Source organism: Convolutriloba macropyga, chromosome 3, assembly GCF_964194025.1.
Source record: "Convolutriloba macropyga chromosome 3, txConMacr16.3, whole genome shotgun sequence".
NCBI classification, from domain to species: domain Eukaryota; kingdom Metazoa; phylum Xenacoelomorpha; order Acoela; family Convolutidae; genus Convolutriloba; species Convolutriloba macropyga.
In genome coordinates, this window is record NC_134470.1 from 5,236,506 (window position 1) to 5,262,147 (window position 25,642).

General features: G+C 33.9%; 1 protein-coding gene across 2 annotated transcripts in view; it reads right to left on the reverse strand.

Annotated features, from left to right (window-relative positions):
* The window catches only part of LOC142336798 (uncharacterized), a 78,467-nt gene that overhangs the window by 39,808 nt on the left and 13,017 nt on the right, over positions 1-25,642 (reverse strand). The window contains exons 6-9 of one of the 2 annotated variants that reach the window (XM_075385722.1): positions 25,456-25,533; positions 22,302-22,415; positions 18,179-18,259; positions 15,030-15,068 (exon numbers count right to left, since the gene is read on the reverse strand). In XM_075385722.1, coding sequence (XP_075241837.1) covers positions 15,030-15,068; positions 18,179-18,259; positions 22,302-22,415; positions 25,456-25,533 — 312 coding nt within the window. The remainder of the gene's footprint in view (positions 1-15,029; positions 15,069-18,178; positions 18,260-22,301; positions 22,416-25,455; positions 25,534-25,642) is intronic. The other variant, XM_075385724.1, reaches the window with a different exon arrangement.

The following is a 25,642-nucleotide window of genomic DNA, read 5'->3' on the forward strand; positions in this document are numbered from 1 at the left end:
GGATCGTGGACAGCCAAAGACTGCAAAGTCCTAATAGTGGAGAATAGAACGAACAATATAATGGTGAGAGATATCCTCACCAAATTGGGGATCACACTCAGCGCACAGAAAAAACCTGGTAAGAAAATTAATCTAATTTCAAATATCCAAACGGAGAAAAACTTCATAAGGTGAATATTCCATAAATACCCACACCTTTGTACAAGATTGGGGCGATCAAAAAACCATATTGCAAAATCGATATTTAAATCTCAATATACACCATCCCAACACAAAGGAAGAAGAGTTCCACTCCATCTGCTCGACAAAGTGGAACAAGAATTCCAAAAACTTATCGACGAAAAACAAATTATTAAACCAAACAAATGTTCAGACGAACTATTCATAAGTCCAGTAGTGATAACCGTAAAGAAAGAGAAAACAGTAAAAATAGCTCTCGATTCCGAAAAGCTAAACGATGCAATAGATAAAAACAAATATCAAAAGCAAAGCATCAACCACCTTATGGATTCACTAGCAGTCTTCATTTCAGAAAGAGAAAACAAACCAGGACATTACCTCTTCTCCAAAATTGACCTAAAATACGCATACAGTCAAATCCCATTAGACGAAAATATTAAAAAAACACTGTAATTTCAACATAATAGGTGGAAAAGCCACAGGCACATATGGATTTATTAACGGATTTTATGGCCTAACCGACATGCCAGCCACCTTTCAAAAAAAAACAATAGATAAAACATTACATGACATAAAAACAAAATTCCCATACCTAGACGATATCCTCATAGTCACAAAAAGAACATTAGAGGATCAGGAAAAAGAACTAGACAAAATAATGCAAAGACTGAACGACGAAAATCTAGCAATCAATCTCCAAAAATGTGAATTTGCGAAAGAACAAATAACAAGGCTAGGTTTTGTAGTCACTCCAAATGGAGTCATACCAAAAAAAAACAAAAATGTGACGCAATCATAAACCTGGACAACCCAAAACACTGAAAAAATTAAGATCCTTTATGGGGTATATTCAGCGCCTGATAAAATTCATACCGAACTTGGCAAGAATCTCCGAACCATTAAGGCTTCTGTTATCAAAAGCAAACACAAAATCACAAAATAAAGTTGATTGGAATGACAATCACACAATCGCATTTAATGATATCACAGCTCAAATAAAACAAATAACAGAAAACAAAAACTTTGATACATCGAAACGAGAGTGAGATGCGACGCTAGCAAAAAAGGGCTAGGTGCTTGTCTTGAACAAAAATTCTGACACATATGGAAACCAATCGCATTTGCAAGTCGATATCTAAATAACCTCGAATCAAGATATAGCACAAACGAACTAAAATTACTAGCAGTAGTTTGGTCTTTAGAACATTTTAAATACTATCTTTATGGTACGGAATTTATACTCCAAACGGATCATCAAGCATTACTTTCAGCACTCAAAGAAAATAGAGGAAACAAAACATATCAATGTAGATTAACACGATGGGTAGATCGCTTACTACCATTTCATTTCTCAGTCAAACACATTCCCGGAAAAAACATGGGTTCGCCGACTACTCAAGTAGAAATCCTACAGCAGAAACAATTCCACCTACGGACGAAGACAAAAATTTCGTAATCAAGACAATTGAAGAAATCAAACTTTTCATAACAACAAATTCGCTGTCTCCAAATGGAGCGAGTAATTCATTCTCTCCAAGGTGAGCAATTAATTCAACCAATCAAAACACAGACATAAAACTAGACAAGAATGAAGTAATTAATCCAAAACACACAAGCAACAAAACAAACAACGCTTTTTGCCTTAATACACTTACAAATCAGTCACATATTAACTCTCATTCTTTAAATCTAAATTCTATTTTCAAACTTCTTAACAAAAGCATTGTCGGCATAACAACAAGACGTAACCCCAACATAGATACTTTCAACATCCCTATTAAACGTAGATTTCGAGCCACAAACAAATTCAAAAATCCCCAAATGGAGCAACCAAGCAATTCCAAAACATTTACTAGTTGTACAACCCAAACGGAGTATAATTCCAATAAAGGCAAAGGCCTTGACCCTCTAGACCAATCCAAACATGAAAACTTATTCGACGCTTACAACGATCTACTAACCCCCGTCTATAGAGAAAACTTTAACAAAGTTTTCAATGAAGAATTCCTGGCAGAAGCCTCACAGTGAGACCTCAAACCAATTATCGATTTAGTGAAAACACAAAATTGGGCGACTTCAAGAAAATAAACCCGTTATATTTCCGCAGTAGACGAGATTTATCTGTTACTGACACAAACTTCTTATTATATGATAATCGCTTAGTAATTCCCCAAAAACTTAAACAACTTGTTTTGGACACAATCCATTATAAACATCCAGGGCAAGTTGGAATGTTAGCATTAGCTAAATTAGTATGGTGGCCACACATCCACTAAGAAATTGTCGCAAAAGCCAAGGCCTGCCTACACTGCATCGACAAAGGTAAAAACTTAAAACCTATCATTCCTAAGAATCAATTGGGTTATTTACCCAAACTAAAAGAGCCAAACGAAGAAATCCAAATGGATTTCGCAGGAGCAATTCCATTTAAAAATAATACGCAAAACAGTTACATCCTAGTAACAGTAGACAGACTATCCCGTTTTCCTCACGCGGAGACATTCCACAACTGCGATACGGAAAAAGCGATAGACTACTTAGAAAAATATTGCAAACTAAACGGAATTCCTAGATCTATAAGATGTGATCAGGCACAAGCCTTTAAGGCTAAAGACTTTGACACATTCTGGAGAAACAAAAACATAAAACTGATACTCGCTCCAGCCGGAGACCATCGAGGAACAGGAATGGTCGAACGCCTAATCCAAACGATCAAAAGACGCTTAGCCGTACTTGATATTGACCCCAACTGGAGCTCAGAAACTTTAAGCTCACGTCTAGCAAATATTATAGAGAACATCAGACTTATACCTAATAGAACTACAAAAATAACTCTATTTGAAAGCCAAAAACTCCATTTCGGCAGAAAGCCAAATACAGCACTATCAAATATGCTAACAAAACCATCTACAAAAAACTTATCATACCATAAGCGAAAAAGTCGTTGTTTAGACAAGCGAACTCTCAAACACGATGTTTTGTCACAAGAAGAGATGTGGAGGCTAGATGGAAACTCTGAGGATGAACTCGACATCCAGTACAAGCAAGACGAAAACCCCACTGCCTCCCCAGAGCAAATAGATTCGGACGATTCTGAAAACTTGCCACTAAGCAGAAGTTCCCCACGTAAAATAAACTTCTCCAGAAGATAAAACAACTAAGATAATATATAATAAGAAAAACGTCGCGCGCAAATCCATAGCGAGAAAAACAAAAGAACCAAGAAACACACTAGCACCAAAATGGACTATAATTCCAGACGGAACCATAACAAACTATACACCACATACCTTTACAATAGACACTCCTCCAAGGAAAAACACAGTAATTCGAAAAAACGACATTGCAATAGCAACCGAAACTAAGCCAATACCTGAAACAAAACCAAGACTAATTCACATGGTTGCATGTAAAACCGTTGGAGAATATAAAAGAAACCAAGAAAAGATACGTAAATTCTGTTTAGACGAAGCCAAAAAGCAAATAGCTGCGAGCAAACCGTTAGGAACCAAAAGGACCCACGACGCAATCAACAGTGCTATGGGCCCACCCGGACCATCAAGTTCAATCGCCAACATCAACGACGCAACCGGAATATCAAAAGCGACAACAAGAAACAAAGCATCCATCAGCACACCCGGAACTTCAAGAACGGCAACCAGTAACAAAGCTATCACAAAGCAAACTAAGAAGAAACATACGGCAACTAAGAACATCAACACAAGAACGATATGGTCAAGAGATAAACTTATACACATCGCAACAAAGAATCAAAGACAACAACAAAACAAAACCTCAAAAACGCCAAAAGGAGTCAGCAAAGCGAAGACTAAACACAGCACACCATTATTTAACTTCAACGAACGTGCGAAACAGGCTGCAATCCTAAACAGCAAAGAGACAAACTCCATGCGGAGAAATCTCCCATCAATGTCGGACACAGACACGTCCCACAGATCATTCTTGATTTTCAACACCCCTGACTCACAACCAAAGTCAATGAAAATCTACAACGTCGAAGCCCACTCCCAAGACGAACGATCATATGAGATAATCACTAGCAACAATGCACAAGACTTTATGGACACGAGCCCCCTAAGCCCCAACACGCAAGATCAGCAAAGTATCACAGCCACAACAACGTTAGACAACGAAGCGCATAACGAGACCGAAACAAACACACCGGACATGACATTTTCAATCTATCAAAAAAGATTGACATAGCAACCGCGAAAATTTATGCATTCAACGCAAAGAAACAGGACAACATCATACCAAGCACAAAAAAAAGATAATCAACGTCAAGAACATCCGCAAATAGTTTTCCTTGATTCATCCAATTCTTCAAATCAAACTGTCGATCTCACTAAAGACACAACAGACCCAACGCCACGCGGAACAACGGAGACTCCTCAAAGTAGCCAATGCCAATCGGAACAAAACATGATCGAACACACAAGTAACAACACAGAACCTATCCAGGAGGTCGACACCGAACAACTCCAAGTGGAGAAAATATCTCAACTCCAAATGGAACCAAATACGACCGCAACCCGAATTAACAACAAAGAAGCGACACAGGAGGCCACTTCAGAACAACTCCAAGTGGAGAAAGTATCCAGCCCAGCAAAATCCCTCATCTACAAAACCCCTCCATCCTCGCCCAACCCAGATTCAATCTCGGATCTCAATGAGGATTACCTCGCTGCATTAAACGAAATCCCTTAGATCAGGATATCTCTGTCAGAGGGGGAAAGTGATACCGGTGTAGCCGCATCATCTAAAACTGACTATGCAACTAAGACTTAAAAGTATCTAGTATCGTATCTATAAACACTTATATATATTTAAATGCATTGTACATACTGTCGTGTCCGAAAGGAGTTTATGTTAGTTGCTCATTTTCACGCCTGCGATTTGGCGGGTATCATAACGTGGTTTCAAGTTAACACATCTGCTAAACGCAGACAATAAAAAACTGTCAAGACGAACCGTCGATTCGTGGCCGAATAAAGTGTTAGAAGTGATCCTTTTCAAAAAGCTTATCATAGATTCATAGAGCTCATCATAGACTCACAAAGCTTATCATAGACCTTTCACAAAGCTTATCATAAAGCAATTATTCCATAAAACTTATCATAGACTCAATTCAAACTGGAGCTATCAAGATCTCTAATAACCCGAGAACCGGATTTCCATTCTCTCCATTCGGACATAGAAAGTAACACTTCTGATATAATCGTCGAACAAACAACATTCGACGTTCCAACGGAAAAAGTTCAACAAAAGGAAATCACGCGGGATAACATGGCGCAGTCAGCTATCAAAACTCCGCTCGGAGTCCCTGTATGTTGGGAGACAGGAGCAAGTCCCACAACAGAATGGACCACGTGGTTCTGTGCGTTGAAAATGGCCATAATGGCAAGAGACAACCGTCAAGTTGATAAACTGTTGAAACTAAAACCGACAAGAGTGGAACTATTCTATCAAACACTCCCTACATACGAGGACGCACTAGAAGGAGAAACCGAAGATGAAGAAAGACAGAGAGAACAACGGAATGAACGTAGAAACGTGGACTGGGAAAGTGAATGTAAGCAAATCGAGCAGAAAGGACCGATGATAGACAGAGTTCCGTGGGACGAGGCAGACCTAAAGGTCAAAAGTTTAATCCATTTTTCCCTAGGTTCAGAAGGGACAAGAACCTACCATCAGAGAAACCCATATACTAGAATAGAACGTTGTACAGGCAATGAGTTGGTACACGAACTGGCTATAACATTCACCAGGCCCCGTAACACAACATTCGACCGATTCCAGTGTTTCAAAGCCATGCAAAGATCGGACGAATCCCTCGAAACCTTTTGTAGCCGACTCCGCGAACTAGGAGCACATGTAAATTCGAGAAACTAGAAGAACATCTCGTTAAAGACATATTTATATCAAATATGAGCAGCTCCAATATCCAAATGGAGCTAATCTCAGAAGTAAAAACGCCACAACAGGCACTAAACTATTCCATAAACAGAGAAAGAGGCTTGGCCAATCAACAAGAAATCCTTAAGGCTAATACAAGCTGGAAAACAGTTTCGTATGTCCGTCAGAACAAAACAAGACCACAAACGGCCTACATTCAACAAGCAAGACCACAAACATCATATGGTTAACAAAAATCATCAGCGTTCTGGAAATGTGGAAACACAATTTCAATGGACCACCTCCAAACATTCGACGTTCCAACGGAAATAATTCAACAAAAGGAAATCACGCGGGATAACAGTAATAATAATAATAGTAATAATAATAATAATAATAATAATAAAAATAATAATAATAATAATAATAATAATAATAATAATAATAATAATAATAATAATAATAATAATAATAATAATAATAATATTAAAAATATTAATAATAGTAATAATAATAATAATAATAATAATAATAATAATAATAATAATAATAATAATAATAATAATAATGATAATAATAATAATAATAATAATAATAATAATAATAATAATAATAATAATAATAATAATAATAATAATAATAATAATAATACTAATAATAATAATAATAATAATAATAATAATAAAAATAATAATAGTATTAATAATAATAAAAATAATAATAATAATAATAATAATAATAATAGTAATAATAATAATAATAATAATAATAATAATAATAATAATAATAATAATAATAATAATAATAATAATAATAATAATAATAATAATAATAATAATAATAATAATAATAATAATAATAATAATAATAATAATAATAATAATAATAATAATAATAATAATAATAATAATAATAATAATAATAATAATAATAATATTAATAATAATATTAAAAATAAAAATAATGATAATAATAATAATAATAATAATAATAATAATAATAATAATAATAATAATCATAATAATAATAATAATAATAATAATAATAATAATAATAATAAAAACAATAATAATAATAATCAGAATAATAATAATAATAATAGTAATAATAATAAAAATAAAATAATAACAATAATAAATATAATAATGATTACTAATAATAAAAATAGTAATAGTAAATATAATAAAAAAATAATGATAATGATAATAATAATCATTATAATAATAAAAATAATTAAAATAATAATTATAATAATAATAAAAGTAATAATAATAATGATATTAAAAATAATAATAAAAGATAATAGTGGTGGTGAGGCTTCCGATCCTCATCCGTAACCAAGACTCAGAAATGTATTATTATATACTCTGTTAACATCATATGCTTATTATATGTACTCATCAGCTTTTGTAAATAAGTTCACTCACTGCTATGCTAAACGGCCGGTCCCACCAGCCTCTTTTGTTGATCGTTCCGATTGGAACACATAAGAAAGGCGCACAACGTGTCCAACTGAATAGAGAAAAGCAGCCGAGAGGTTGTTTCTAGCCTTCATCTTTTGACCTCTAACAAGCAGAGAAAAGCGCATAACCACATGGCGCAGTCAGCAAGCCTTCAAAGTACTCCAGTAGGAATCCCCTTCTACTGGGACAAAGACATCGACCCCCCATAAGAATGGCCCAATTGGGCAGCTACACTCAAAATAGCGATCATAGCCGAGGAATCCATTAACGTGGACACTCTACGACGGTTCAAACCGGAACCCAAGGATTTATTCTACCCGGCCGAACCAACCAACGAACTCCCGGGCCAGAATGAGACTCAAGTACAAAAGAGAGACAGGGACCAACGAAACGTAAAAAGGAAAGTAGACTGGAAGAATGAATGCAAAGCAATTGAGTTCAAAGGACCACTCGTGGACGGCATCAACTGGGACGAAGCCGACATGAAAGTCAAAAGCCTGATCTATTTGCGCATCGGAACGGAAGGTCAACGCATTTACCATCAGCGTTTCCCACATTCCAACATCAACACGATCTCTGCATTCGAACTCTTCTACGAACTTTTGCTAGCATTCACGCGCCCAAGGAACACAACGTATGACAGATTCCTCCTATTCACTTGCAAGCAAAAGGACAACGAAAACCTGGAGATCTTCCACTGCAGGCTCAAAGCCCTAGGAGCACAGTGCAGACTGGGCACCGCCGAGGACGACTTGATCGAAGATTTATTCATAGCATTTATGAATAACACTGAGATCCAAAGCGAAATCTTAACCGAGATTCGGACGCCTGCACAAGTACTACAATACGCTCTGAACAAGGAAAGAGGGCAAGAGAACCAGTGAGCCATTGCAGGACCTAAGAGCAACGACCCCTGGATAACCGAACTGCCTATGTAAACTCAAATCAACAGTTCCAACAACCGCGACGCCCTCAGGCACAACAGCAAAACCCACAGACGCAACAATTTCAAAGACGTCAACAACAACAGAGGACACCAGGACAAAGCAAACCATGCAGACGATGCGGAGCCCCGTTCTCACTAGAACACCTCCAAATATGTCCAGCCAAAAAAGGCACAATGCAATAATTGTAAGAGAATCGGCCACTTTGGTAAGGTATGTCGCTACAAAAAACCCTCAGGGAACAATAGCCAACAACAGCTAGTCCAAAACAACCCTCCAGCAAGACGAATAAGAAACATCAGAGAACAAAACTCAAATTCCTCCAACACAGGAGAATACGACTTAGCGACAGAGCAGGTGCAAGAGTCCCTGGATCCCGAGAGCACGTATTATATACAAGAGATCCTGGACACTTGGAACCAAGTGAATCACATCAAGCCAACGGAGTTCCACAGGAGAAATACCGCGGGACTAGATGCATCCCTCAATAACGAAATCTGGATAAAGGCCAAGTCCGAAAACTTGGAGCCAGAGGGGCTCGCAGAAGTGTAACAATGCAAGAAGTTCCCCTACAACCGAGACCCCCAAAAATATCGTTGCTTCAACAACGTATCAATTCCAATAACCAGAATACTCCAACTGGACATCACATCAGGCAACTGTACGTCTACGAACAACAAGATCCTGATAGTGAAGACTCAAACGGTGAATCTCTTTGGAAGGGACACCCTCTCTAAACTGGGATTTTCGCTCTCTCCAAAAAAGGTAAACAAATAAATTGTATAAATACTGACCTCTCGTTCAAAACAAAAAATATGGAACAATTCCCACATTTGTGCACACGTATAGGAAAATCAAAAACCATATAGCCAAATCAGAAATAAAAAATGACCTATACCCTACACAACATAAAGGAAGACGAATTCCCCCACACCTGACAGAAAAAGTGGACAAAAAGATTAAACATCTGCTCGACACAAACCAGATAGTCAAGCTCGACAAATGCTCCAAAGATGTATGCATCAGACCGATTGTGATCACAGTAAAACATGATAAATCCATAAAGCTCGCACTCAACTCTCAACTCCTAAACGGCGCAATTAACAAAAATAAATACCAAATGCAATCAATAGACAACCTAATGGACGCGGTAACAAAGTACATATCAGACAATAAACAATTCCCCGGAGAATTCCTTTTCAGTAAAATAGACTTAAAATATGCCACCCATCCGTCCAAAGACATTGCAAATTTAACATCCTGGGGGGAAAATCAGCAGGAACATATAGAATCATAAATGGTTTCTATGGCCTATCAGATATGCCCGCCATATTTCAAAAAACGCTCGACAAAACGCTAGAAAACGTTCATAACAAATTCAACTTCCTAGACGATACCTTAATAGTAACAAGGGGCACAACCTCAGACCATAAATCAGACATTAAACTCATCCTCAAACGTTTAGGCGAAGAAAACTTAGCAGTAAAACTAGAAAATTGCGAACTATTGGTAACCGCTGATTTTCCCAAAAAAAATCAATCGATAAATTATGACTAAAAAACAAATTTTTTTAGTCTTTATGAAAAGATTGTGAATAGTTATATATGATTACATAATGGCTCCGCCAGTCAACAAATTTTGTTTGAAAAGTGAACTCTTTGGGGTTTTCGTAATTATTGGTTGTACCATGTTATACCGCGCTATGTCGAGTCTACTGTGAGTCTCCTCAGCAGTTGCTCATTCAGACAAATTATCTGTATATGTATAGAAGTTTTATGTATATAATTTGTCTGTAAGAAGATTCTATCTGACTTTAGTATCTATGATGTATACAGAAAAAAATTTTCGCGGATGGAGGAACCTGTGTTCTATTGAATCGTAAGAACTATCAGGCAGCGATTCCAGTTGTAATTATATTTAAGCTTTTGAAAAAAATGACCTCTGTCGAGATTTTCTTCTTGACACCGATTTGGCTGTTTTTCGTACAGGTCACTCTTCGTCTGCGCTTAAGCGCAGTGTTGCATTATGATAATAATAATAATAATAATAATAATAATAATAATAATAATAATAATAATAATAATAATAATAATAATATTAAAAATAATAATAATAATAATAATAATAATAATAATAATAATAATAATAATAATAATAATAGTAATAATAGTAATAATAACAATAATAATAATAATAATAATAATAATAATAATAAAAATAATAACAATAATAATAATAATAATAATAATAATAATAAAAATAATAATAATAATAATAATAATAATAATAATAATATTAATAAAAATAATAATAATAATAATAATAAAAATAATAATAATAATAATAATAATAATAATAATAATAATAATAATGATAATAATAATAGTAATAATAGTAATAATAATAATAATAATAATAATAATAATAATAATAATAATAATAATAATAATAATAATAATAATAATAATAATAATAATAATAATAATAATAAAAATAGTAATAATAATAATAATAATAATAATAATAATAATAATAATAATAATAATAATAATAATAATGATAATAATAATATTAATAATAATAATAATAATAATAATAATAAAAATAATAATAATAATAATAATAATAATAATAATAATAATGATAATAATAATAATAATAATAATAATAGTAATAATAGTAATAATAATAATAATAATAATAATAATAATAATAATAATAATAATAATAATAATAATAATAATAATACTAATAATAATAATAATAATAATAATAATAATAATAATAATAATAATAATAATAATAATAATAATAATAATAATAATAATAATAATAATAATAATAATAATAATAATAATAATAATATTATTTATAATAATAATAATAATAATAATAATATTAATAATAATAATAATAATAATAATAACAATAATAATAATAATATTAATAATAATAATAATAATAATAATAATAATAATAATAATAATAATAATAATAATAATAATAATAATAATAATAATAAGAATAATAATAATAATAATAATAATAATAATAAAAATAATAATAATAATAATAATAATAATAATAATAATAATAATAATAATAATAATAATAATAATAATAATAATAGTAACAAAAACAACACTTTTAAAAAAATTAAAAAAACAACAATAAAACTGACGATAAATTTTTAATGACGATAAATTAAATTTGTAGTTAAAATGAAGTTTATCATTATTAAATTTTGATTCCTGGAGATTTTTCTAGGAGGCTCGCTTCAGGGCATCCAAAACATTTTTCTATTAAAATTTTTTGGCTGAATTGCTCAACTTATATAACGTTTCAACTTGTTTTTATTCTCAACTGAGTATATAACTTTGCCTAAGCTGGAAACAAGTGCTATATTTAATTAAAAAATCTGCTCTGAGCATAAAAGTGCAAAAATATTGTCTTCTTAAGCAAAAGAAATTTAAAAATTGAAAAATTGTTACTTTTAATTCAATCCATTATTGCTGTTCACTAACAGAAAAAAAAGTTTTAATGCGTTGATAGATGATCGCGTAGCAGTGTTCAAGATCTGAAGCCACAACATCGAAGTCAGTATTGCAGAGTACTACATTTGGAACCGTTGAGTTCCCCAAACAATATCATCAATCGATAGGTTATAAATGTATCAAAGTTTTTGAGCTCCTATGAAAATACTGTGATTAGTTATATATGATTGCATAATCGCTACTTGAGTCAACAAATTGTAGTTGAAACGGGAACACTTTATCACTAAATGAGTAAAATAAAAGTTTACGTGAGTTTTAAATGATGGGAATTGATTTGCGATTTCAGGAAAATTGGTGGCAAATGAGATCGAAATTGGATAGGAACATGATTCTTTTACCCTCATTGCAATCAAATTGACAAATAATAGTATTGCGCTTCATTAAGACAAAATTTTGTTTAAAAAAGGTTCTGTTTTTTCTTTGTTCGCTGGACTCAATTGAAAGATGTCAGAAATACTCTATATAATATTGATTAAATATTGTGGAGAAAAGGACTCAAGAGATTGCTGGTCTTTGAACTACAGCGGCCGCTGACTTTATATGAAAAATTTTTTGCCAATTCTTATCTTCCAAATTCCTTGTTGGAACAGAGTTGTTGGTACTGAGAGTGTATTACTTTTTGATAAATTTTCATTTTTTCCAACGTTTTTGGAATGTACAAAAGTTTGTTCCAACAAATGGTCAGTTATTGGAGACAGCAGATATTTTTACTTTTTGTAAATACATTTTTTTCACATAAATATTGTTTCGATATAAGATTAAATAGCTGCTATGCAAACCATATATTGACTGCTATCATCCATTGTTTGCAAATCTGAATGATAATGATGAAAGCCGTGGATTAATGGAGGTATATGTATATAAAACTTGCTATTCATTTTCGAAAAAAAAACAATAGAAAGCGATTGAAAAGTTTTATACGCGCGCAAAGAAAGTCGTATTAGGAACAAAAACAAGTTTGAACAATATTAGACCAACAAAATTCTAATGAAACGGAATATAGTTAGTTTCTGTATCTCTATTAAAAGAATTTGTTCACAGTCAAATTTTAGAAGAGTTGTTATAAGTTGACCCAAACTACTGCCGGGTTGAAGTTTCTTTGATTTCATACGAGGATCATATATGATTTCATACTGTCCATACTTGATTTCTTAGTACGATCCTCTTATGAAACCAACGAAATCATATATGATCCTTGTATGATTACCGCGAAATCATATATGATCCTAGTACGAATACCAAGAAGCATACATCTATTTTTCGAAAATGCTTTACCATTTATGTTTTTTTTTTATGTTTTTATTCGGTAGGGCATCACCTATATGATACCCCGGCATCACATTGTAATCCACCATGAGACCCTAACATTCAATATCATTTGCAAAGTTGGGCACTAAATAATAAGTCGAAATAGATGAAAAACTTTTTGACATACTCTGAAGCCAGTTTTTATTTAAAAATGCTCATTTATAAAAAATTTTCACGAAAAAAATTTGCGTATAACCTCAAATGCGTTTTCTGAACATGTTTAAACCAAAAAGTTATTCTTTTAGCGCACACAAAGAATCAAATGTGGATTGCAAATGCGATATAATAGTTTAATAAGTCCTCTGACTGCATTATACGAGAATTTGTGGCACCAGTTAATGTTTTATGTGTCATATATGACCTCGTATGATTTCCAAGAAATTTTTTCAACTTCAATAGAACATCAAAATCATGCAGTTTTTTGTCTTTGATTTTTTTTGTATGATCCCTGTATGATTTCTAGGAAATCATATATGGTCCTTGTATGACTACCAAGAATTCATACAAATCATGTATTACCTAGTATGATTACCAAGAATCATATATGACCTAGTACAAAATCAAAGAAAGTTGTATGATCATTGACCCGGGCTGATACTTTTCAATTGATTGCCTCCAAATCAATTTCCTTCAACCAAATACTTTTAGGACACAGTAGAGATTTTTAGGCTACAAATAATCAGTTTTCATTTTTTTCTCCAACCAGTTTTAATTCAATTGAAGATTTGGTTGCGATTACTATAATTCATCATTCGAAAATCTGAATGACAATTATACATGGCTACCCTGATTTTTATATGACGGTTGTAAATTGTTGACAGACTACGAAACGTAAACGCCATAATTGATAATTGAAATATTACTAAATTAAGAATTAAGAAACAAAAGAAAACAAAAAATTGTAGAATAATAAGATTTCGGTTCAATGGCGGTTTTTCAACTTCAGCGTTTCAATTAAATAATCTCCCTGCTGTCATATTCTGAAGATTTGGTGCCAAAAAAAGTTGTTGAAATGTCTGCCAGTTTATCGCAATCTTATTTATTCTATAGTTAGAGCATTTTTTCAGCGGATACTTTAGAAAAACTTAGGCTACTTACATCATTCTCAATACACCCGAATTCATTCATTTATTCATTTCTAAAAACCGTTTTTTTTGGGGAAAAGAGATACGAAACCATCGAGGCATGTTCATACATCGAAACAACAAAACTATCAGTTTCTGTTTTTACTACAAAAAGTTTCACTATAAAAGTAAGGCTAAATTTGAAGGAACTAACATTTTCAATCTGGTAAAAATTGCTATTTCCTTTGTTATCTTCATTATCTGAGTCATTGACTTACAAAATACAAAGAACGCGTTAGCTAAATTTTTAAAAAACTAAATCCAATTTCAATTGAACTGTCTAAGTGTTTGACACTTTTCTTCGAACCACCCATATCACTTGTTGCCACCAATGTCACAGTACGTAAATTTGAACCTAGCTGTTTTCAGGAATAAGAAATTTAATACAAATTACTTAGAGGACAGAGTACAGATATTTATCAGAAAAATAACAATTTTCAGGTTTTTTCCAGCTAATTTTACTTCATTGTAAGACCTTTAGAGTTATTTTGCTACTATCGTCGGAAAACCTGAATGATGATAATGATAAACATGGCTTACCGGATTTGGATCTGAAGGTTGCTGCTCGTTTACTGACGCCTAAGCAAAGGAAAAGCCATAACTGAGAATCATTACAGTCCTATACATAAATATATAAAAACAAATAAGTTCAGAAGATAAAATCGGTTGCGAGAGCAAATATTTAGCTTACGTAGTTCTATATCGTGTTTTGTTTAGTGTCCCACTTTAAGTGCTTGACAAGCAACGCAGCAAAATGGAGATGAAATCTTTTAAGCTCTTTTTCCTCGAAATTGTTTTTTAAGCATTTCCCAGATGTGAAATATACTGGTTCCAAATAAAGCTATCCCAAATAAGAAATATAATTTTCCCACGCCATCCCAAATAAGAAATATACTGGTTCCAACCAAAAGCGTTTTATAACAAGTTTTTGAAACAAATTAGAAACGATAATTCGAGTTAAATTAACTTCCTAAATTTTGTAAAAAAAATTATTTGCTCACTGTCATATTTTAAGTGTTTATTCAAAATTCAGGTTGCATACTTCGCCAAAAATTTATTCACAAATTTCAATGGATGGAATTCTCCGTTGGCAGTGGGAAATGGGCTGAAGGAGCTCCATAGAAAACACCAAACTTGTACCAAACTGTGATGTTTATTTCATTATTCGTTATCATTAAAATGTTCCTTTTATTTAGCCATAAATTTGATGAATCAATTTTTTACCTATGCTGTGTTTTGAAAGTTCTGGCAGATAACGATTTTTCATTCTGTTCGGTCCAAAGACGGACAAAAGTTCATAATGTTCATTAAGAATTCAGAATGATCACTCCTTATGTTCACAATAAGTTCATGATTTTACTATGAATTTTACCATGAAATGTCTATAAAGTGCCATGATCAGAACTCAGGCCCTAGTAATATTCGTAATTGAAATTCTATGATTCATTGCGGAAATATTATGACACTCAGATCCGGGTATTCAAATTCCAATAATGTGAGTTTTTAATCTTACAAAGTTTTAATAATCCGGAGAGAAGATTTCAGATAACAGAGTACTTCACCTATTTCTCAAAGGTTATGAAATATTATCCCTTACCGTGACCATTTTATACGGGAAGTAACTGGCTAAAACCTAGTTAAGTATGCATGTGGTGAAGAAATACTTGTTCCATAGTATCAATCAAACTCTGCATAACAATTGTTGTCAAAAATAAGCCATACCTATATTTTTTTTGACACAACTTGTTTAAACGACGAAGCAAAGGAAAAAAAGATGTAATAATCATTGATAGGATTAATAAAAAATGCAACATCATGACTGTTGTTTATGGTATACAAAATCTTAGGCAAAGAAAAGTGATAATTTGTTTGAATATAACGATGCCGTTTAAGACGCATTGGGAAAACATTTTAAGAACAAATTAGAAAAAAGGAGAGAACCGAATGAAATAGGGTATAGTTAGCCTCTGTCTTTCTTTACCAAGAATTTGTTCAGCGTCAAGTTTTAGAAGTTCATCAATAAAAGAATTAGCGAGTCATTATTTAAAATTTAATTCCCGAACGCTTGGCTTCCAGTTGGTCAAAAGTGAGCTCCATGCGGCTTCGAGAGTTATAATAACTAGAAGTGGTCTTTGAAGTGGTTCAGTTAAATTGTTCAGCGTTCAAATGCTTGGTGAAATGACAGTTGATTAGCATTAGAGACTGCAAGTGAGCATAGATAGACATGAGCAGAAATGCTGGTATATATGCATTCCATGGAATGAATATTTACCACCATTTCTGTTCATGTCTATCTATGCTCACTTCCAATCTTTAATGCTAATTAACTGTCGTTTCACCAAGAATTTGCTCGCTTAACAAATTAACTGAACCTTTTTATGACTTTTGAATACTACAACAACAACCAGAAAAAGAGCTTGCGAAAAAAATGATTCAAAAATTGGTTATATCTTTATACGCTCATTCACACCGATAAATCGAGTGATTTTTATCACACGAGGGAGGAAATTTTTTTTGTGTGAAGTTACACCAGACGCTTTATTCACACAAAAGATTGTCTGAATTTTTATCACACGAGAAAACTTCATGTGATTTCGCACGAGAAATTTTTAGAGTGCCCTTAATGGCGTATGTTGTAAATAACAGAGCGAATCAAAAGAAAACACGTCAATTCGTTAAGCTCATATTCAAACTCCAATAATGAGGAGTTTTTAATCTTACAAAGTTTCAATAATTTAGAGAAAAAATTCAGATAACAGGGTATTCCACCAATTTTTCAAAGTTTATGGATTATTATCCTTTACCGTGACCATTTTAAATGAGAAGCAACTAGCTAAAACTTAGTTACGTATGCGGGGGGAGAGTGAGGGAATACTTGTTTCATAGTATCAATCAAACAATCAAGCATAACAATTGTTGTCAAAAATCAGCCATAACTTTATTATTTTTTGACCCAACTTGTTTAAACGACAAAGCATAGGAAAAAAGATATGTTAATTATTAATAGGATTAACAATAAATTTCAACATCAAGACTGTTGTTTATCGTTTACAAAATCTTAAGCAAAAAAGTGATAATACTTTTTTTTGAATACAATGATGTCGTTTAAGACGCATTAGGAAAACATTTTGAGAACAAATTACAAAAAGTGGAAAGAATCGAATGAAATAGGATATAGTTAGCTTCTGCCTTTCTTTACCAAGAATTTGTTCACCGTCAAGTTTTAGAAGTTCATCAATAAAAGAATAGGTATAAATGGATCCAACCTTCAGACACTTTTACACTGAGCGCCTCGCAATCAGTTTAATTCAACCGACGTCAGGTGTTAAAAAGGTCAAAAACGATTGAAAATTAGTGGAGCATTCCTTGTTACTACCCATATCACATCGAATAAGTTGCACCTAACTCTTTTCAAGAACAGGAAAGTTTATATAGATTAGTTAGGGGACACAGTGGAGATAAAAAAATGAATTCTCAGGTTTTTTTCCCAGCGAATTTTATATCATTCTAAGTCTTAGAGCTATTTTCCTGCTAACTTGGTTGTGTTTGCTATCATTCATTGTTTGAAAGCCTGAATGATACTAATGACAGCTGCGGCTAACCAATTCTGATATGAAAGTTGTTGATCTTGTAAAATACTTCTAAGATCTTGAAAGTTTATCAGGCTCATAAAAAAATTTATCGCTAACCTGGTTAAGTTCAGCATTCGGAGGGTTCTGATTGCCTGAATGTGTAGCAATCTGATGATGAGTCGAAGGAGAAGGTAAATACTGTTGGAGAGTCAAAGGAACATAAACACCAAATCTAAGTTCTACGATTTTCTACGTAACCACAATTAAAAGTCAATTTTGGAGGTTCTAAAGTTACTCTTGAGTCTTTTTTTATAAAATTAACAGGATTTGATAAAGATTACTCAAGTAGCTGTTCCACAATGGAATGCGAAACTGTTAAATTTTATAAAATTTCACAGATGTATTGTTGGAACTTAAAAAAAGAACTTTTAGTTTTCTTGTCAAAATCAATTTCGTTTTTAGTCAAAACATATGTAATCTCAATAGTTTCGACGTTTCTAAACACTACTTTCTGCTAACCTGGCTACAGTTGTGATCAATTAATTGTTTTGATGACCTGAATGGATAGCATGTTGACTGCTGTAGCTTGCAGTAGTATTTTGATTTTAAATTCGTTGGCGGATACAAAACAACCACAATAGACGATCAACCTACTGATGGTGATAAATGTAAGCAAAGCTGTCTATTGAGAAAAAATTAAAAATTTAGTTTATAAAATCTTCTTTAGCAATGCCGGAAAGATCGCAGACTATCCTATTAAAAATTTTTCTTTTTACATTTACCGGTCAACAGATTTTCAAAGTTCTCATGATACTAACAAGCTTTTGTTTCTCTGAACTGCCGAAGTTAAGTGTAAAATAATGTGTTCTATGATGCCTGGTGGGTGAAGCAGAATAACGTACCTGCGTTGAGATTTCAGAAAAAAAATTAGGGGGTTGCGTATACTGAAACCTAAACATAAGATAACAATTCAACCTCAGTTTGCCCTATTTGTAGTAATTTACGCACTTAAATTGTGTGCTTTATCATAATGTCAGACTAAAACTGAACTTTTAACTTTAATTGACAAGGAGTGATGTTGTAATCCAATGATCGCTCAAAGCACTGAGAGAATCGAGAATCGAGAAGTGAGCATAATACAATTAGAGAGAATATTGAAATACAAGGAGGCTCCGTAATGTTTGTTTGAAAATAACGGTTTTCCCCGTTTGAAATTTACTCTTAGTTGACAACCAATGGAATAGGAGATAGGAAGCTTTCAAAATTTCTCCTACCGCTCAAAATAACTGGTGTCAATGTTTGTGAAAAATTAAAAGAAAATGTTAAGATGTTGCTTCTCATCGTCCCGATTCCTTCTTGTCCACATCCTGCTGATGCTGCTGAAGTGGGTCTGCACCCGGATTAAAAAAGCTGTCCGGAGACCGACTTCAACTCTGGAGAGTAGCAACTAATTTTCTAGAACGGGTTCTGACCATAATGTTTTTCGGTTACTTCTGTCTGCAACTTCAAAACAGAAATTTGATTTTTTAGTTAATCTGTACAAAGTGGACCTTTCAGCGGAATCTGGTATTGTGGTAGACACGGACTTTGAGAGATTTTTCAATTGTTCACTGTTGACAAACTCACTATCAGCATCTTTTTAATCTGAGCGCACAATTTTGATGTCCGTTTGATTTTCGGAGTTGACTAGGCTGGGCGACAGCTTTTGTGCTCCATTAACATTCGCATTTGTACAAAGATTCCCTTTCCGACGCCTTGTGCGTTTTTCCAACCATTTCATTTGTTTCTTGGGAGTCTTCTATTGTCCTGATGACCGGGCCTTGTAGCAAATTGCACGCGACATTTCGTTTTAAGTTTAGCTGGTTGTCAATGAGTCTTTGATTTGGGGTCTCTTGTCGGTTACTGACATCCACAGTTGTTTTCATCGGCACCATTTTAGTCAAAGGGGTTCAGTGGCAAGGTTTGTCAGGTTTAATGTTCCAAAACGATATGTCAGATTGATTTTTTCCGCTTTATTTTTGACGTTCGCTTTTCAACCATGCTTCTCTTACGTTTTTTCTCTCGTTATCGGATTTTACGACGCATCAATTTCGCATACAATGTTTTTCGGCTGCTTTAACTATGTCATAGAGTGAATTTGCTTTACTACCAGAACAGACATACGGCTCCAGACTTCATTTTCAGTTAATCGCCGCAGATCTCATCTCAGGCCCCATGTTACAGTGCGTAAACTCTAGCACAATCTGCATATACAAGATTCAGTTTTATTTCTGTGCACCACTCGTGCACTCGTACAACAACCACATCAACCGTATATCACCTGGCTCTTGGGGCTTCAGGTCATTCAAAGCAACCTCAATTGCTTTGTCGATTTCGCTACCAGTCTCTGGTGTTAGCTGTTCTGCGGAATAACAACAAATGAATAACCGTCATTTTGGCACAAAATAATTGTCATTAAGGTTCTCAGCCTTCGAAATTGCCATTGGCTACTTTTTTCACATTCAGTAATACAAATGCCGTATTACCGTAACACCGTGTTTTGTGCATTGCCGCCACGTACTTCGTAAATGTCATTCAAGATGTCCGCCAGTTTGACCTACACTCATTTTCCGGATTTTATAAGCGTTACGAGCATTTTGTTTTTATAGTGGAATTCCTGGGTGACGTCCGTGGGTTAGTCGAATGGTTACAAACTTACGCGTCACGCGGCTGTATTTATCGAATAAATTCAAAATGGCCGGCAGCGCGGTATATGGTTACTTCTTTGCCAATTTATGTGTTCCAGGTCTTTTGTTTACACAAAGCGCTTTGCATTTAGATTCATAGGGCATGGGCGTTGGTGCTAATTACATCCCATAATAACTGACGTTCTTGAATCTCAAAAAAGTGCACATTCGAATTTTACACCAAAATTAACACTTTTTCTCCAAATAAGTGTTAACGACTAACCACTTGGTAAAACTTTTGCTAACAATTCCTGTATACAATGAGCCAAGGTTTCTTGGGGGTATTGGCGATTCCCGTTTCGTTCTGACACTTCGGCTTCATAAAATCTTAAAGTTGCACAAAATTTCACAGTCACAACTGGTAAGAATTCTCAAATTTGACCAAAAGTTTTTGTTTTACAGGACTTCATTTTCTTTCAACTTGAACAAATGTTAGAAAGCATCAACAGCCTATGCACTGTATGAAGCTGTACATAATTTGCAGCACATTACTAATCAATACGGAAGGCAATTTTAAATAAATCTTTCTAATATGCATTTAGGTTCATAGTTCTCCATTAGCGCTTAATGAACACCTGTCTACAAGAAGCGAAAGTTTTAATGCTCTTTTTGGGCGTTACGGGTGATAAGATACTTTATTCCTTTGGAGCGATATTTGATGATAATTTTCTTGTCATGATAACAATTCAATCAAGACAATATTGATGGTTCCAGTTTTTTATTAAAACGTAACAAAACTCTTTGGCTCCTGTTTCCTTTTCTACGATTTATTGAGCTTAGTCAGCTCAATTGCTTGCTTTCCTGTCTATAGTTTCATTTGCTCCCAGCTAATACGATGTTTCAAATTAGGTTCCCTATTTCTCAACCAGTCATAAAAAAATTTTTATGCCTAAGCTATCAGTCGCTATGGTTTGAACTCATTGGTTACGATTTTAGAAAACACTTCAAAAGTTGGTAGTAAATTTCTGAATTAATTTTTGTCAATTATATTTTTCGGTTCCCATCAATATTGAAAGCCAAACAAGAACCTTTGAATAAACTGATGCTCTTCGATTTCAGTCAATTCCAAACAACCCAAGCTTAAATTGGCACCACCAATGATATATTTGCCCACTAAATGATGAGAACTAAATTAGTTTGGAATTAGAAAAAGGAACTTATTAGTATAGTTTTCAGTGGTGACAACAAATTCATTTGGCTTTTAACAACGAAGACCTTCAATGTCAATAACAACCGGTCATTTGTCAATAACAAACTGCATACAAAAATTTTTAAACTAGCTTTTTAAACAGGAAAAACGTTTTCATAAAGCTTTCATGTGAAAACGTTTTCAAGTCTACACGTTTTCCCGAGCTTGAAAGAAATGAACCGTAACTTTTAAAGTTCTTTTGTAAAGTGTTTTTAAGTTTATTAGGTTACTGCTATAACTCTTCAATATCTTATCCGACTTATAACTCTTTTCTAGAAGATCAATGCGCCAAATTGAGTGTGATCATGGGTCACTTATGACTTACCCCAATATTTCTACCCGAGTGTTGTCCTTCTTGCGTTTCAGCTCCAATAGGCAGTCTCCGGCTGGACGAAGGGCTTCCAAATCCTTGTAGTTGACTTGGCTGATTTGATTCAAACTAAATAGAAATTCATATTTTGAGAAATTTTTTAAATCATGTCGGCGGTTGAGCAAATTGTTAACATTTTTGAAGACGTGTTTAGTTAGAGCTGAACAAGGTTTTAAAAAACGCGTTCTTATGCAGAACGAGCACGCACTAGGAAAGATCTGATTTAAATTGAGGCGTTCTGGGGTTTTTTGCACCAATTTTTCGTATAACTGTTCAATTACGACTTTTTCTGTTAGAACTCAATACAAATGTCAGGTGGGCTTGCCCTCCCAGTAACAAAAAACTGATTTTTCAACGTCTCAATGCTTGTTGTGTTTGAGTCCTTAAACCAAATATATGAACTACAGTTATATCGTCTTAACAACTTAGTCTCGCTATAAAAATAATAAAAGACAAAATTTTGTTGCCATAAGATCTGGCATAACAAAGAGTTCCTCTGGACTGCCCCGGACATTTGAGAACTTTTATCATGTAAGTTCTTATAAATTTCTTACAAAAGTGTCTTAAAAAATTTATAAGAAAATGCTTCGCTTGACTAAGACTCCACCATAAAATTTTTTATCAGGATCTTACACAAAAATTCTGCCTAAAAAAAAGTAATTATCAAGATCTTATAAGATAAACATTCGGAAACCGATGACTTATCTATCAGATCTTATACGATAAAAAGTATGGCATGTTCTTCAAATTGAATACAATTCAGAGATGCCTTCAAGCTGTATCCAAAAAGCTACAGCAGGCAACACTTAAGTGTCAGAGCAACAAAGGAAAAATCATCTAATATTGTCTTTTGAGACTTATAAGATATTGTGAAAAAGGTGATTATCAATCAAGGTTAACCCAATTTTCAAAGACCAAAACTATTATGGACTGCTGAGTTCTGCCATAGTACCTAGTTGCGACCCAGAATAAAACTGCTGCCAAAATAGACCAAACAAACATATTTTTGATATCATAATTGGTTAGTTGACCGATTAAGTTCCATATGAACCTTTTTACTTTCACAGGAACTTGACTACGTTATACGTCAATAGTAAAATCGTTAAAACATGTCTTATCAGATCCTACAATATAAAAATTCTGCCCTACGTGAACTTTTATCGTGTAAGATCTGATAAGATACCTGTCAGATCTTATAAGATAACAATTCAGGAAAATTGAATTATTATCTTAAAAATTCTGATAAATATTTTATCAGATCTTACGCAATAAAAGTTCAAGTGGGGCAAAATTTTTATCGAGAAAGACCAATTAAGACCTTACATGGTAAAAATTTTTGATCAACATCTTATCGGTACAAGACAAAAAACCCAGAATCACTGTGGTGGAGATAGATGGAAGTTTACGAAAAAAGGGGTTGGGTGCCGACTGATCTACGGTGGGGGGGGGGGGGAGCCGTCGAAAGTGATAGTCGCTTTAGTCCAGATCGATTGATTGGATGGAAAGGGGGGTGTCGAGTGATCTACCGGGGGTCAGTTCAAAAGTCGTACCCTTTCCACAAGGCAGTTTAAATAGATTGACAATGCCCCCTCAACCCATTAAATTGCATCCACCGGGGGGGGGGGGGTGCCGTGTGAAGTTACTTTCTAATCCATGCTAAATGTAGATCCAATAGACTAATAAAGAATACTAGTAGATTAAATAGATTGACCATGCCCTTCCCCCGAAGATCAATTGGAAATCTTTAATTACTCCAATCAATCGATCTGGACTAAATCGATTATCAGTTTCGATGGCTTCTATCCCCCCGTAGATCAATCGGCACCCACCCCACCCAGGTGCTACTACTACTACTACTACTACTACTACTACTACTACTACTACTACTACTACTACTACTACTACTACTACTACTACTACTACTACTACTACTACTACTACTACTACTACTACTACTACTACTACTACTACTACTACTACTACTACTACTACTACTACTACTACTACGTCTATTTACTAGAATTTATCGGGTCAAGTCTTCTCCGAAGGTTGGCTGCTGCTGGTACTAGTAGGGCCGTTCGCTACTGGTAGTGGTGGGAGTGGTGGTGGTGGGCTGAAGTTGGTACTAACAGGGGTGGTGGGGGCTGCAGTTGGTGCTAGTAGGGGTGGTGGTGGGCTGCAGTTGGTACTACTTGGGGCGGTGGAGGGCTGCAGTTAGTACTAGTAGGGGTGGTGGGGGCTGAACTTGGTACTATTAAATTTTTGAATAATAAAAAAGCTTTTTTTAATCCTTCTTGAAAACTCAAAACTCCTATAATGTCTTGCTGCTACTTTTTTTCTGTTTTATATATCCTTGGAAGATCTCATGGTGTTCTGGATTATGTAAGGATTGTCTGGGGCAGTGCCTCGTCTACAACACCGACCCAAGTTTGACCATATCTATGATCCACAGCGGTGGAGTCAGAGTGAACTGTGAACAGTTTAATAAGGAGCTGGTTATTAACTTCCAGCTCTGAAAACATCCAGTTACAAATAATGCAGTCATTCAGATTCAGACGATGCTACTATCAGATTCAGACGATGCTACTTAAGCGGCCATTTGTTGGCATCAGTCCGTTGGCATCAGTCCGTACTTCAGGTTTTTATAAATAATTTTTATGCATAATAATTTCAATAATCAATCAAAAATTAACTATTATTCAGTTGGTTTCTTTCTCTAAGTAGAGTTTAATGGAGGTGTTTTTTTCTGTAACGATTTTTATTACTATGTTATGAGCTTTGATCAGAGAAAAAAAGGCTGAAAAACAACTCTGAACAGTTTAAGCTAAGTTTAAAATCTTGCTGTTTTTATTTCGAACAGACTTTGTTTTTTGTCTGAATTTACACTTTTCATAGTAAAAAGTGACAAAATCATAATATGTTCATAGCAAAAAGAAAGTCTAAGAAATACTATGATTCATCGTTGATCTACAATACTACTATGATCTGGGAGTGTTCATTGCTTTAAAAGTTTGGACACAAAATCTTTCTTTAAAGAGTTTATGACAAATAATTACATGAGAGAATATGCATTACCAATTTGTACCCGATGAGTTAGGTGTTTTCATACCGCTTGCGGAGATCCCTCAATAGGTCGTTTTCGGCTCGCAATAGGCGTCGCCGGCACAGATGCTGGATACTGAGAGCCCTGTTAAGAGAAGCTGTCTGTTTACAAAACAATGGTTAAAATACTAAAATTTATTCATTTCGCATCACCTTAATTACTGAATAGCTATACTGAATGCTGCCTGGGTAGA